General features: G+C 39.6%; 1 protein-coding gene across 1 annotated transcript in view; it reads left to right on the forward strand.

Moving 5' to 3' along the window:
- Positions 1 to 14,432, forward strand: part of smchd1 (structural maintenance of chromosomes flexible hinge domain containing 1) — a 28,348-nt gene extending 13,916 nt beyond the window's left edge. The window contains exons 24-47 of the mRNA XM_008300558.1: positions 1,811 to 1,939; positions 2,054 to 2,278; positions 2,500 to 2,642; positions 3,942 to 4,027; positions 4,117 to 4,235; positions 6,381 to 6,542; positions 6,657 to 6,785; positions 6,916 to 6,995; positions 7,176 to 7,333; positions 7,420 to 7,535; positions 7,628 to 7,689; positions 8,193 to 8,280; positions 8,985 to 9,116; positions 9,254 to 9,409; positions 9,493 to 9,619; positions 10,725 to 10,844; positions 11,153 to 11,235; positions 11,338 to 11,460; positions 11,537 to 11,718; positions 12,796 to 12,905; positions 13,365 to 13,435; positions 13,517 to 13,685; positions 13,774 to 13,932; positions 14,027 to 14,432. Of these exons, the coding sequence (XP_008298780.1) occupies positions 1,811 to 1,939; positions 2,054 to 2,278; positions 2,500 to 2,642; positions 3,942 to 4,027; positions 4,117 to 4,235; positions 6,381 to 6,542; positions 6,657 to 6,785; positions 6,916 to 6,995; positions 7,176 to 7,333; positions 7,420 to 7,535; positions 7,628 to 7,689; positions 8,193 to 8,280; positions 8,985 to 9,116; positions 9,254 to 9,409; positions 9,493 to 9,619; positions 10,725 to 10,844; positions 11,153 to 11,235; positions 11,338 to 11,460; positions 11,537 to 11,718; positions 12,796 to 12,905; positions 13,365 to 13,435; positions 13,517 to 13,685; positions 13,774 to 13,932; positions 14,027 to 14,115 (3,018 nt within the window). The 3' untranslated portion in view covers positions 14,116 to 14,432. The remainder of the gene's footprint in view (positions 1 to 1,810; positions 1,940 to 2,053; positions 2,279 to 2,499; positions 2,643 to 3,941; positions 4,028 to 4,116; positions 4,236 to 6,380; positions 6,543 to 6,656; positions 6,786 to 6,915; positions 6,996 to 7,175; positions 7,334 to 7,419; positions 7,536 to 7,627; positions 7,690 to 8,192; positions 8,281 to 8,984; positions 9,117 to 9,253; positions 9,410 to 9,492; positions 9,620 to 10,724; positions 10,845 to 11,152; positions 11,236 to 11,337; positions 11,461 to 11,536; positions 11,719 to 12,795; positions 12,906 to 13,364; positions 13,436 to 13,516; positions 13,686 to 13,773; positions 13,933 to 14,026) is intronic.
- Positions 14,433 to 14,693: the final 261 nt, after the last annotated feature.

The following is a 14,693-nucleotide window of genomic DNA, read 5'->3' on the forward strand; positions in this document are numbered from 1 at the left end:
GCAGGACTGTGGCCCTCGAGGACCAGTATTGGACACCCCTGTTCTAGCATATCTTCCTCCTGCTACGGTAGCTTCCGTCTCACGGAAAGCCACAACAAGGCAAGATAAGGCCTTAACATGGAAACAGGACTTAGGCGTGAATAAGTTAAAAGGGAGCAGAGACCAACAATAGTGACCTGCTTTAACCGACAGGATAATTTGTTAGCAGCTAACAGCTGAAACTAGATACCTTGTTCGGGAAAAGGGCCATTTTTCCTTCACAAATCCCTCCTTTTTGATCGTAAGATCCACACAAACAATAATTTCAAAGGAAATATTACCTTAGCTCAAAGGGAACTATATCGAGAGATCCAGAGCATTGATTTCAGCAACAGGAAATACAAGTATAAAATCATTTAAAAAACAATTAAGTCATTGAATAATAATCAACGGACTGTCAGCCACAAAGGAGGTAGGAATGAAAACCCAGTGGGAAAAACTTTCCCCCCCCTATAACTTTGGAGACAGATGTTAAAGACCAAATTACGGGGCGACAATCCTAGAAATCTGCATAACAGTTTAACAGCCTGTCGTCGCCAGATGTTGAACATAACTAGGATGCAGAGGTCACTTCCACCCGACGTCTTCACCACATCTGTCCCTAACACTTCGAGGCATTTAACAATCAACAGAACTTCAAATCATAATATAATAATTAAAAACAAATCAGAAAAACCATAACAAGAAAATAAATTATATAGCGATTAAAGAAAGTAATTATCAAAAGAAATAAACCAATACATAGTTTTAAACTTTGATTCAGATTGACTACAAGGCAATCACTTAAAAACGTGACATACTGATGCAAAACATCAACTCCAGAGTAGAGGAACAACCTTAATATGAACTGAGGAGCAGTGATAACCAACACCGTTTGTCAACTTTCCCGTATACATCCAATCACATCATTAATTACAATCAGTTACACTCAAAATCACTCATAATCATCCCTCACTGATTTCACAGTCATTATCACATTCACCTTAATCACCGTCAAATTAAATCATGTTTGTAAACTTCACTCTAAAAAGAAAAGAACACACCCAGGAAACAGTTAGGTTCATCACCTCAAACCATCATCTCACTTTCTTGATTTCCACCCTTCAATGTGACGGTCATCAATCTTACAACGAGCAATCGAACAGAAAAAGGAAATTTAATTTGCTTGTCTCAGCACAAAGGCAGAGTTCACAGTCTCAGTGTTCTTCCCTTCATCCGGGCAAATGATGTCAGTATCAGTGTTTGTGTTAAGCATGCAGTCCTCACCTGCACCAAGCACAGAACAGTTCATTGTCTTTTTCTTCCTCTATGGGATAGAATATGTTTTTTTACATTATTACTGTGTTAAATCTACTTTTTTAAACTTTTATTTTATGATATAATGTGCATTATACATTATTATCCTCGCTTGTACGGTGAAACCAATTGTGAAATTTTTTTTTTTTTTTAAACAAATAAGGATTTTTCTGATCTACATTGTGATAAAAACATTGACGGTTTAAACCCCGGGTCAGATATGCTGCTAAATGTTTGAGGTTCAGCAATTTCAATATATTAATCAGTTCTTAAGCATAAAAAACTCCTGAAAGTTCCAATTTGCTCTAATTTAATATCATTCAAGTACAGCATTGGTCTCATTGTTTAATATCCACATCTCATGTGTCCTAAAATGCAGCCTTTGCTAATTGTATTGTTTCAAAGTGTGAGTTTGATTAATTCTTCAGTCCTTCTTGGTTGATTCCTCCTCATCCATTTCTTGGTCCATTATTAGGTTCAGGGATTTCCATTTGTGACAACTGACTGCAGTAACACGGGAGGTGGCCAGATTATGACAGAGCACATAAACCTGAAAATAATGGATGGACAGCCACAAATGCTCAAAGTTCACTTTGAGATGCCTGTAAGTTAAAATTAAAAATAAAATAAAAAAAAAATAAAAATCATCTCTGTTTGATAGAATATGCTCTTAAAAGTTTGTTTGTAGTGTCTTCATTCTTTCTCATTTATCTGCTAGAGTCAAAAGCACATAGCCTCGGTCACAAGGCAGCTGAAGGTGAATCCCAGCGCACGAGTTGCCAAGATGGAGATCTACCGTGCGGATGCTGAGAATCTGGTAGTGACGAACAATGAAAAGATAGATTGGCTAGCTGGAGGATCGCTGGAGAACCTGTTCTATAGACTGTATGATGAGGCTGGCAATGAGGTAGCAGTCAGTGCTGAAATAGCCTCCATGATCAAGGTGGGTCTGGCAATATTTTACCTTCTTGTTGTGTTCACTGTATCATATTCTAATATGCTGGTTTTTGCAAACAGTTTTCTTCTGGAAACATTGCAGTGCATGGGTTAAGTGGTGATGAATGAAACAAACCACACGTAGCAATAAATTCAACATTATGTGTCATTGTGTCTGAGCACTTTCCAGCTTTATGCTGCTCACTGACTGTGACTGTTGACTGTCAGGTCAACTGGACAGCAGATGTAGATCTGAAAGGTCTCATCCAGGGGAAGCTGCCTGATATACAGGTGCCTACAAAGGTGCAGGACGAACGCTTTTTCCAGGTGTCCTACCACGACCAGAGTGTCTCTGTCTCCTTCGTCATAACGTAAGCCACATCCTTAACTCTGAAGCCCTTTCAAACATGTACTTCATTCCATTAATTTGACGGCAGCTGAATGTGTCGGCTGTGTTTGCAGTCGATACAACTCTCCTGTCTGTATGCTAAATATGAAGCTACCGTGGTACTGCAGCTGCCTAGCTTAGCTCAGTATAATGACCTAAAATTAAGACACCCTGCCTGACTCTGTCCAAGGTTAATTATTCCCCAAATAATAATAAGCCAGAATGCCCCTGAATTTTTGTCATGTAACTGTTAGTCACAGTTGAGTCACTAATGGCTTAATGCTTGTTCAGCATTTTTAGTTTTTACAGAATCTGGTTAGTGCAAATGGTAAACTTCTGGCAAATATTCAAAGTCCATTCAATTTAAACTATATAGCGCCAATTCACAACATAAGTTATCTCATAGCACTTCACATACTAAGGTGAAGACCTTAGAAGGTACAAACTGAGAACCCAACAATCCAGGATTCCCTTAGAGCAAGCACTTGGCGACAGTCGGAAGGAACCAAAAACCTCCCCTTTACCGGCAAAGGGGAAAAAAAACCCTCAGATAAAACCAGGCTCAGGGAAGGCGACCATCTGCTTCAACCGGTGGGGGTGACGATAGAGGGATAGCAGATGGAGAACAGACAAACAATGCGTAAGAGATCAATGAACATTTTGGAGACTGGTGAGGCCAGTGACTGCAGATCAGAGAGGTGTAGCTCCAGATCCAGAGATGCATGCACAGAGAACATAAAACAAACGACTAAATGAGATGGGTACATTAAAAGGGATTTTGATTGAATTGCTTTTAATCTTAGATTTGGTTAATTGTCCTGGCAAAATCCAAAGTCACACATGGGTAGACTCATCAGAGAGTTTAAAATCTTTCTGTTTTTGACGTTTCTGGCTCTGATACATCATGTAGTTTTGGAAATTTTTCAAAAGTAACATCTTTCAAACCTGCTGGTGGGTAATGGGGTTTAAAGGGTTAAAGCTCACAGTTTAGCATGAATTATTTCCTATGTTTATGCTGTGCAGAAAGCGAAATCTAACAACAACACATTGTAGCTCAGACAGATTCATTATAGCTGTTTCCTATCTGAATGCTCGGCTAACTAACCTCCTGGCTGTAATTTCATATTTAAACAACAGATATGAGACTAGTATTGCTTTTGTAGTGTCTTTCTCATCTAAATCTCCACAGGACAATGAATAAGTGTATTTTCAAAATGTCAAGCTTTTGATTTAAAATACAGGCATGTATCTCTCAAAGTCTACATCCTTGTCTTGTTTGTAGTCCTCGTCCAGACGAACCAGCACGGCTGAAAGCAACTTTCAAACAAAACACAGTGAGGCTTGGTGAAATCCTACCTGGAAACATTAGTGAGTATCAAAGCTCTCAACTTTTCATTTATGCAACATTTATTTCGTTTATTGCATGTTAGTCGAGACGAAATGTTCTCCTCGTGCAGACTTGGAGCTTGTGGACCAGTATGACAATGTCACCTGGACACTTATCCCCACCTCTGTGAGGGACATGAATGTGGAAGCTGAGGGTCTGGACACATCTTCCGTTGCCTTTAAGTGGCAGGTAGGAACAGAGACAACTGGAAAGTTGACTTTTTTTTAAAACTGTGCAGAATTCAAGTTCATTCATGCGACCGTCATTTGACCTGAGCTTTCTCCTAAACAAAGAAGGCCACATTAATTTGCAGTTATACTTTGTATGAAATGTTCTTTGATCAGTTGTGGGTCCAGATGGGCCACGTATTTATCTGTAGTCCAGTGTTGGGCATGAGGCTTACTGGAGTTGCCCTTTTTTCTGCACACTGACCTCTTTAAAGCTATAGCATCTCCCCCACCGCCACATCATAAAAGACTAGCTCTGGTTGCATGCATGAGAAAGTTAAACAGACAAGGTAATAAATGAATTAGATAAGGAAGGAGTCAAAAGTCTCTGCTTGGGCGGCATCAGAAACATTCCTGATAAAGAAAGAGGCCTGTTTGGTCATAAGTCACTGTAATGGTCTGATTTATTACCTGGAAATAATGGGCCCTCATAAATTCAGAGGCAGTGTAGGTGCGGGCAGTTGGGTATCACTAGAAGGCGTTGTCTGCCCCTTATTGTTAGGACACATTGTAAATGATGGTGGTAATGCCACACAAGCTGCTCCACAAAGTTCATGAACATTTGGCTGCTGCTCAAGTAACCAAGTAGAGTACTGTACAACTTGTAAGTCCTACTTTACTGGAGTATTTACATTTTGTGCTGCTTTGTTACTTCACAGCATTTCAAAGGGGAGTGTTGTTCAATGCACTGGTTATGACTAAAGAATGACTAAAGATTATAGAAACTAGATTAAACCCTCTGAACGCCAAACTCACCATTCGGTATGATATCTTTTTTAAAAATGTCCAAAATGACTAACAGTGACAGAAACTATGAAAACTGAGAATCGTTGAATTTGTTCTACTTTATTCAACATGTTCAAAAATGAACCATTTCCATGAACCAGATTCTGTAAAAAACTAAAAAATTCTCTGCAATTCTGGGACTATTTGACTGACCAGATAGGAGGCAAGTTTGGAAACATAAAAAATATAAGTAGTACTATAATATATTCCTAAATATTAGATCTGTGACTAATGAGTATTTTCATGATTATTTAGTTGCCCCAAAATATTGAAATTACAGTAATATAAGAGAATGTAAAGCAGCTAATTCTCACTTTTTGGCATGTAGAACCATCAGTTTTTCAAATATTTTGTTTGACCAATTAATCGGCTGTTCGTTGAAGGTACATAAAGTACACTGCTTTTGTTATACAGTGAATGGTAACACTTTATAATAACTATCCGTTATAACTAGTTAATAGATCATTTGTAAACTGTTAATTAGTGAGTTATTAACCACTTGTTAAGTGTTTGTTAATAGTTTGTTGATGATTTATAACGATGCCTTATAGATAGTTAATAAACATTTACAAACTGTTAGTTAATGAGTTATAAATGACTTGTTAACTGTATATTAATGATTTACAGCCATACCTTATAAACCAGTCATAGATCATGAACAAGCCATGAGTGAATTACTTACTAATGACTTGTTAAGTATCAGTTAATAGTTTATATATGTTATTGGGACGTTATTCTAAAGTTGCAACTATTCCTCATATAAGGTGTGGCTGTAAATCATTAATATACAGTTAACAAGTCATTTATAACTCATTAACTAACAGTTTGTAAATGGTTTATTAACTATCTACAAGGCATTGTTATAAATCATCAAACTATTAACAAACACTTAACAAGTGGTTAATAACTCACTAATTAACAGTTTACAAATGATCTATTAACTAGTTATAACGGATAGTTATTATAAAGTGTTACCCAGTGAATTAAACTACCAAACATTGCAGAATTGATAAATCACCTCAACCTGATGTTAATGACTTCAGAATAATTATACAAAAATGTAATCATTTCAAAGATTTCCCTTAGACTATAATGTCAATTAATGAATGGAAACTGTGTGTTTTTGTGACTTTCTGTGCCTTTGTCCAATTGTCTATTTTTAGGAAGACGAATTTACACAGAATATCTAATAAATAATCCAAATCTGTTTTAATGTAATACTGACAAGGACTGTTACAGTGGTGCTGATACTTTTACTGAGATGAAGGATCAGAAACTTTGTTCCATCACTGTGTGAATGTGAACTCTGTGTTTCAATCAGGAGAGCAGCAGCTCGGTTGTGGTGACGGGAGTGCGTTTCCATTCAGGGCGTCTTGGCTTCAGAGACTTGTGCTTCAAATACTCCAGCTATGTGGAGCGTATCAACGTTGAAGTGACTGCTGGAGTTCCTGCTAAGCTTAAGCTCATCGGTGAACCTGAGCAGGTAAAAAAAAAAAAACAAAAGCTCTTCTTCTCTCACAGTTGTGTTGTACACTGTTGTTTTATGTTCACGCAGCCAAACTGACTGTAGAAGCTCACGTGTTTCTGTGTTTCAAAGCCTTTGCAGGTATTCAGTGGTCACAGTATTCTCACACCATTCCTCGTCCAGCTGTGCGATGAGTGGGAAAACCCTTGTCCAGACCAGAGGGTTGTGGTACATTTAAGACCTTCTCACTCAACACTGAAGGTTAGCTTGACAAGTGATGCAAACAAACCAATCACTGTACAATTAGACTTTCTGATAATAGCCAGTAACTTCTGAAATGTACAGTATGATCTAGCTGAAGAGATATAATGACATGTTCATGTTGTTTTAGGTGACGACACCTGTTACTTCACAACCTGTAAACACAGAAGGGAAAGCCTCTTTCACTGTTAATAGTGTGAGCGGTCCAAAGTAAGTGCTTCTTTATAATGGATCATTAAAAAGTAGATTTCTTTATTGTAGTAATGAGGCAGCAGCAGTCTGCATCATTAGTCATCAGATTTAAAATCCTGTCATATTGTCTTAATTTGGGACAGAGCTGCTCTTCCACCAGTCATCAGTGTGAGTGTCAATACTGTGTTTGTCCACTAGGGGGAACTATCAGCTGAAATTTACAGGTTCCTTCACTGAGAAATCCATCCCTGGTCCAGCAGTGAACCTCACTATCATCCCTGATTGCAACAAACCTGTCAAACTGTCAGTTGAGTACGACTCCAGCGCCAGGTTTCTTGCTGGAGGCATTTTCCCAGGTTTGCATTTGTGTCTCTTTGTTCAATCACTTGAGTCTCTTTCTCTGTCTACCAAACTAAAGGCATCTGTGTGTGTGTCTGGGCAGTTTTCTCAGTAACCGTGGTGTCGGAAGAAGGAAGTCCGATTACAACTTTTAACCCAGCAGCTGTGTCCATGTTTGTCTGGAAGGGAATGCCATCAGGACGAACGGCACCACAAAGAGTAGGAGACTGGGCGAACACACAGGGAGACTGTCCTTTATTTTTTATTAGCTTCTCAATGCTGAATGCCATTCTTCTCCATCTCTTGTACAGGACACTGAGCTGAAGTGTAGCAAACCCATGGCACATGAGAAGAATGACCGTTTTCGTTTCAGGTAAAGATGCTTTAACATCAGGTGTGTTTCTGCTCTGTTTAGTTTGTTGCAGGATGTTTAAAAGATCTTACTGAGAGTTACCCGAGACCACTGATACCACTTGTGTGACTGTACGGTAAATGTGAAGTTAGCTTAGCTTAGCATTAACACTTGAAACAGGGGGAAAGGCCTGACTTTATCCAGATACAGGCAAACAGCATAGATGATGTGAAGTTACTGTGCCATTGTTGCAGATGGGTTTTAATTCTCATTAAACACATGATATGTGTTAACTAGTGAGCTTTACAAGTGCTGTTGCTGCATGCAAATGTTACTTTTGTCCAGAGCCAGGCTACCTTTTTCCCTCTGTTAACGTTCTTTATGCTTTATTATGCTAAGCAAATGACCTGCTTGCAGTAGCCTCAGATTTTAACAGTATCAATCATCTCATTTAACTCTTGGTCAGTCAACAAGTGAACATATTTTACAAGGTGTAGAACTATTTCTTTTGTGTTTCTCTGCAGAGATAAACAGATTCCACAACATGCTGGACAGCACGTCATACAGTTTGCTCTGCGTGTTGACAAAAACAACGACCTGCTGAGTGATCAGGTTGGTTTGAAAATATTAAACATGTAGTCAAAGAATCGCAACACATTAGCAAGTTGGTTCCAATCGTGTTACTTTCCAACAGCAGTAAAGTATATAGAAATGGTTTCTGTACTGTTTTCCTTCATATCTGTTTAACTATCTGAACCCCAAGCAGTTTTCAAGTGTGTCCCTTTATCAGCACCATCATGTTGGCTTCAGCACTCTTGAACTGTATAGTTTTCCACTTCATCACCTGAACCTCAACAGCTCCTTGGCCAATTTTTCCCCCAATCACATTTTTACTCACAACCAGGGATAGAAGGAGAGAAAACTCGAAAATGTTGTTTGTGCAATACAGCACAGGCATAATGCCATAAATTGTTTCCATACTTATTTTCGATCTGCTTTGTGTAAACACAGCCTGCAGTTCAGCCAAAAAGTTGCAGATGAGTCACTGATCGCTTCACAGTTGCACCAGGGAGTGTAGAAGTTATTTTTTATTTTTTTTTTTTACAGAATCTGGTCCAGCTAGCAGTGTATTTTTGGTGAATTGTGAAATGAAATACGTAGAATAAAGTGATGAGCATGGCGCAGAAACCCACAGAGGGGTTTTGGGTTTCAGAGGGTTAACAGGAAAGTAGTAGTTGTTTGAGCTGTTGCAGGGCTGCAGGTCACAAATGTAACTCACAGAGAGAAATGACTCGGCATTGTTTCCTGTCTCCTAGATTGCTATAAATGTGGTGGCCAATCAGCCTGTCAAGCTGGGACCCGACTCTCAGCCCCCAACCCCAGTTGTTTCCAACAGTACAGACATCACCAACCGAACCTTGGTTGAGAATATGACTCTGAGGATAATGGTGAGCTACAATCCTCTGAAGGCTTTAATGTTGTTGCAAAAGAGCGGGAACTGCTTCATTTTTAAATAAACGTATTCATTTTAAAGTGATAGATTTTGTGATATGCAGCCACACTGAGTTGACTTGGTTGATTCCAGGATTCACATGGAAACTCAGCAGGGCAGGACCTGGACGGGAGGGTCGTCGTCTCTATAAAGTGCCCCAACGGAGAAAGAAGCAACAGCCTTCCTTTGTTTGAAGGAAAAATCAGCAGCTTTCGGCTTATCTTGGTAGACGGAAAGGCTTTCATCAACGTGAGTAACATGCTTCATAGAATGAGCTTTGTTTTGGTGTTTAAGAGCCTAGCATACAATAATTGTACCCTTCCTCTGCCCAGAGGCTGGCTATCATGCAGAATAGTCCTGGTGAGAATGGCAACGTGTACACCCTCCTCTTCCAACCTGAAGTCCCGAAGGTTCCCACACCACTGGAACCTTTTGAGCTCCAGTTCCATTTTTACAATGGTATGTATTCACTAATAAAGCCCTGCTGCTGGAATAAAACCAGTGCATCAATAACGCAGGGTCTCTGAAATTGTTTTATGTGGACAGAGGTTAAAGTGGATAAAGTGAAAAAATAATAGTCAGGTCATATAGGTGATAAAAAAAGATAGCAAACATGGGCACGATAAACATGTTTCTATGTGAGATACAAAGACAAATGCAAAAACGTCGAAAGCCTCTAAGAATTAACCAGTGAGTGCATTTCAGTGCAGTCACTTATTTCTAATGACCTTTGCACACTAGAGCTGAAATTTTAAACTTCATACATTTAAACACGGGCTGCAGGGTGACTCTGTGGTTAGCACTGTTGCCTCACAGCAAGAAGGTCGCCGGTTAGCGTCCCGGTGAGGACATCCGGGATCTTTCTGCGTGGAGTTTACATGTTCTCCCCGTGCAGCGTGGGTTCTCTCTGGGTTCTCCGGCTTCCTCCCACACAGTCCAAAAACATGTTGAGGTTAACTGGTGATGCTAAATTGTCCGTAGGTGTGAATGTGAGTGTGCTTGGTTGTCTGTCTCTAAGTGTAGCCCTGTGATAGACTGGTGACCTGTCCAGGGTGTCCCCTGCCTTCACCCTGAGTCAGCGGGGATAGACTCCAGCCCCCCATGACCCTAGTGAGGATTAAGCGGTGTATAGATAATGGATCACTTTCATCTGCGCTTGTTTCCCGCACTTGACTCTTGTCAGTTTTCAAGCCATCAGTCTGACCGCTGCTGAAATAAATAACAAAACAAACGTCTCTGGAGAGCTTCTTTAGAAAGTGGGAAAGACTCGACGCTGAGACAGAAGAAAAAGTAAACACATATTTAGCAAGTCATTTTATTTGTTTATGAAACTTTTTATTAGAAAAAAAACTATTATTTTTTGTTATGTGCACAATGACCGGTCAGTAGAAACTTTTCTTGTGTAAAACCAGTCCGTGGAACAAAAAAGGTTGGGGACCGCTGATCTAGCAGCTTAAAAGAGAGCAACCTTCATGACATTGAGATTGATCTTGCTTTGTAGTACAACCTTTTGGTGTTATGTGAACTTACCTGTTTTTTTGTTGTTTGTTTTTTTCAATTGTAGATGCAGAGAACCAAACAAGAATCTCTGAACTGACCAAGAAGAGAGATGAGCTCAGTGCTGCTATTGCTACATATACAACAGCCTTTACTACCTCTAAACAACTCCTTAATTTGCTGACATGTAAGATTTAATTTGTTGAAAGTAAGATGATGTTGCTTGTGAAAATGTCATTTGTCTGCATGTATATATATACGTGTGTGTGTGTGTATATATACACACACACACGTATATATATGTATGCATGTGTATGCATGTATGTGTATATAATTTTTTAACATTCATATTAGTGCCCATCACTAAGTAACCATACAGATAGCAAAAATCTATTTTGAACACCTGACGCTGAAGAATATAACCACCATTTTTTTTTTGTTTCTGCCAAGATGTGACTTAAATGTCCCTAATTGAAAATATTTCTTTCTTACCAGCTCAGCGCGTGGCTACAAGTAATAAAGAGGAGAGCCTTAGAAATGAGCTGAACAACAGGAATATGACAACACAACCTGTATCTGTAAGTTATTAATGCTTTCCACACTTCTATACGTGTAGAAATTCAAACCTCATATAAAAATGTATCTGGAAATGAAGTTTGTGTGTTTGTATTTCTTTGAAGATCCAAAACATTGACAGACTCATAAATGAGAAGAGTGCAGAAGTTGACCAAATTCTGACGATGCCCAGAAGAAGCTGCTCCATCCATGAGACCTCCATGTTGCAGCTGGACGTTTTGGGAAAGGTAACGGCACCGTTTGACTAGTTCTTCAGGATGCGTGTTGTGGAGATGTGTTTTACCCTGTACCTTTTGAATGCAGGTTGGCCACCTGGCCTTTGTGGAGGATGATACTGCTGCCTGGGTTATCTCCTGGCACATCTGGGGTGACATGGACTGTGTCGTAACCAAAACAAAAGAAGCAGCCGAAAGGATTTATAAGGAAACGAATGGCAGGCAGCAGGTCATGGCCCTGGACAGCGTGTATATAGGGGAACAAAACAGGTACAACAGTGAGAATAGTTCTTAAATGAAGCTTATGTTAAACTTTGGTGACAACTCTGATGAACACAACTGCAGGATCCCAGCTCACACCTTCATGCACCATCCTTCATTTCATTGTTGCTGTTGGTGCCTGAGTAGCTTTCTGGATGTGTGTGAGTCCTTTAATTACAGTCTGTCCTTTTTTTAAAGCCTTCTTTTACACAGAGCTTTACAACAACAGTAATTTCAAGATCTTGTGGTAGTTCATTCTTAAACAGGCTGTCTCAAAGTCAGAAATAAGAACGCCTCCAATGACATTACAGAAAATGATCCTGCAAATGATTGAATGCTTTGAGCAGAAATCTGTCAGTAGATCTTCCTCCTTGATAGCTAAACTTCATCACCACGGTTGTTCTCTTTCATTTGGGTTTCCTGTACAAATAAGAGGAACAAAAATTGTTATTATCACACATATAAGAGGGAGAGTAGCTTCCTACCTGCTGTTCTTTGTTGTGGTTGTTTAGAGGACCAAACCACTGCTGTTGCATGTTTTATCCAGCTTCAACAAAGCTGACGACTGATTCGGCAAAACAATCTGTACAATTTTAGATTTTAAAATGTTTTTTCCTTCTGGTAGCAGCTTTTACCTTTTGGTTGTGATAAGGTGTTGGTGTGCACTAGTCCAACTAGCAGTTCAGTTTAGTCTAAAGAGCTGAAAGTAACTCAAAAAGTTATTTATAAAAAGACTCATTTTGTGTCATCAGCAGGCACAAGAGAAAACAAAACAGCAAGTCGTCACACCTAAAAACCAGAGAGAAAACAGCATTTATTATTGAATTAATGCATCGGTTGATAAAAAGGAAACTTTTCTGGAAGTCTTCTACAAAAGATTCTTTGCTTGAGTCATTTTTAAAGCAAATATGCAAAAAGTGCTTGTTCCTCAAATGTAAAGATTTCTGTTCAACTGAACATCTCTGGTTTGAATTTTGGGTTGTTCATCGATCCAAGATGCACAGTTGAAAAGCAAACAATGATGGTTTGATTGTTGTCTACTTTTGGAGCAAAGCGTCAGATTATCAGGATGTAAATTGCTTGCAGACCGCTGCCACATATAAGAAATGGCCACGCGCTCTTTGATCCGCCTGGGAACCCGGTCTTCGCCAGAGAGCTGCTGATTTGCCCCAACGACCAGAAGTGCTGTGACATAGGTGAGCTGCCTTAGATGGATTTGCCCTGCTCCGTGCAACATTGCAGAGTTGTTGTTGTGTCATGGCAGATTTATAGTAGAGTCCAGGGCCTGTGTGGTTGCCCAGAGGCTTCCCAGATCTCTCTACTTTCCTGCCACTCCTGCAGAGTTCAGAGTAAATGTTTCCACCTGGGATTCAACCTCACAAGGTGGAGGGGGTTTCTTTTCTGGGAGCGCTGGCACTGGAATAGAAATCAGGCCTCTTTCCCCAAATTTAAATGACTTCCTATCATTTAAGATTTTCTTTATCACAGGTAAAAGTTGGTATTTGTTAGGATTTGGGGTGTTTATCATTTAGATTTACAAAGCATTCCTTTGTCTCGCTCGTACATACTGAAACATGAGCATGGAGGGGGTTTTAATGCTTAAAAAACTCTACAACATTTCTGAAAGTTTCCTGCTTGTGTTTTTCTCCTTCAAGTGTTTAAAAACATCCTGGGAAATACGATTCTGATTGATGACCTGGAATCTGCAAATAACTACAGGAGGGAGGTGAGTGATGCTCACTGACATAACAGTGCAGTATTACCTGGCTGGTGGTTATCTGTCCTCTAAATGAGCTGTTGCTTGCAGGTGGTGCAGAAGAAGATACAGTGTCCCACCATCCTGACCAGGCAGGGGGAAAGAGTCAGTGCCAAGGGCAAGTTCGGCGGTGCTCAGAACAAAGCCCCACCGATGAACACAATACCTGTGTTTGGAGCCCCCTTCCCACAGATCTACCACACTCTTAAGAGAGACATAGGTGACACCTCTTGTACTCATAATTTAAAGTTTTTTTCTTTGTGGTTTAGTTCAGTGAGATTATGCTTTAATTTGTGTGTTTTGAACAGAGCTGCTCCAGCAGTACCAGTTAGCTGTGAGGAAGAAGGAGGAGGCAGAAAAGGAGCGAAACGATTTCTTAAGAAACCTTCGTTCTCCTGATATGACCAAAAAGCACAAAGACATGGAAGAGAAGAAGGAACAGCTGATGGACATTAACAGACAACTCGGTATGGTAGTTGATCAGGGAGTCAGCTTTTTACTCTTTTTTTTAAAAATCCTTTAGTAGTCTTGATTTGTAACTAGTCTGTGTTCTTCTTCCAGAGTCAACACCAGTAAGACCAGTGAAACGAGGTGCTGAGGGAGCTGGTGAGCCATCTGGCATCAATATGAAAAGAGCAAAGCCCACATAAGAGACTCAGTAGTCCAACCTGAGAGTTTGAGCACAGGCTTCTTTTGTAATTTTCTTTCACTTTTTTTATTTTAAGTACAATAATCAATGTGAATGTTGTCAGAGAATAGGTTTTTTTTCAGTGTTTTAACTGCTTTGTAACAGATTCGCTCATGATTGAATGTGTATTTTATTTTATTTTATTTTATTTTATTTTTTATATGAGTATATATATATATAAATATATAAATGCGTATTTCCTCAAGATATCCCTTTGTCTGTGTGAATATTTATAACCATTACTAACCTTGTTGAAGAATAAAACTTCAAAATACGAAACCTTATGTTGATGGATCTGGCGCGCGGACGATACGCACACATTTTACGCACGGGGTAAATACGGTGCCACTAAAGCAAAAACGGTCATTATCTAAGTTTAGGTGCACGGAAATTCTGTCGGCCGATGACAGTGTGGTTATATGTGAGAGGAAGCTGGAGCTGGATCCGGATTGTGTGTGTGTGTGTGAGAGAGAGAGAGATGTGAGAAAACGGAAAACGGCTTCTGTCAGTACTGGAGGGGGTCCCGAAACGTCACATCCA

The sequence above is a fragment of the Stegastes partitus genome, unplaced genomic scaffold (assembly GCF_000690725.1).
Source record: "Stegastes partitus isolate 25-593 unplaced genomic scaffold, Stegastes_partitus-1.0.2 Scaffold1559, whole genome shotgun sequence".
NCBI lineage: Eukaryota > Metazoa > Chordata > Actinopteri > Pomacentridae > Stegastes > Stegastes partitus.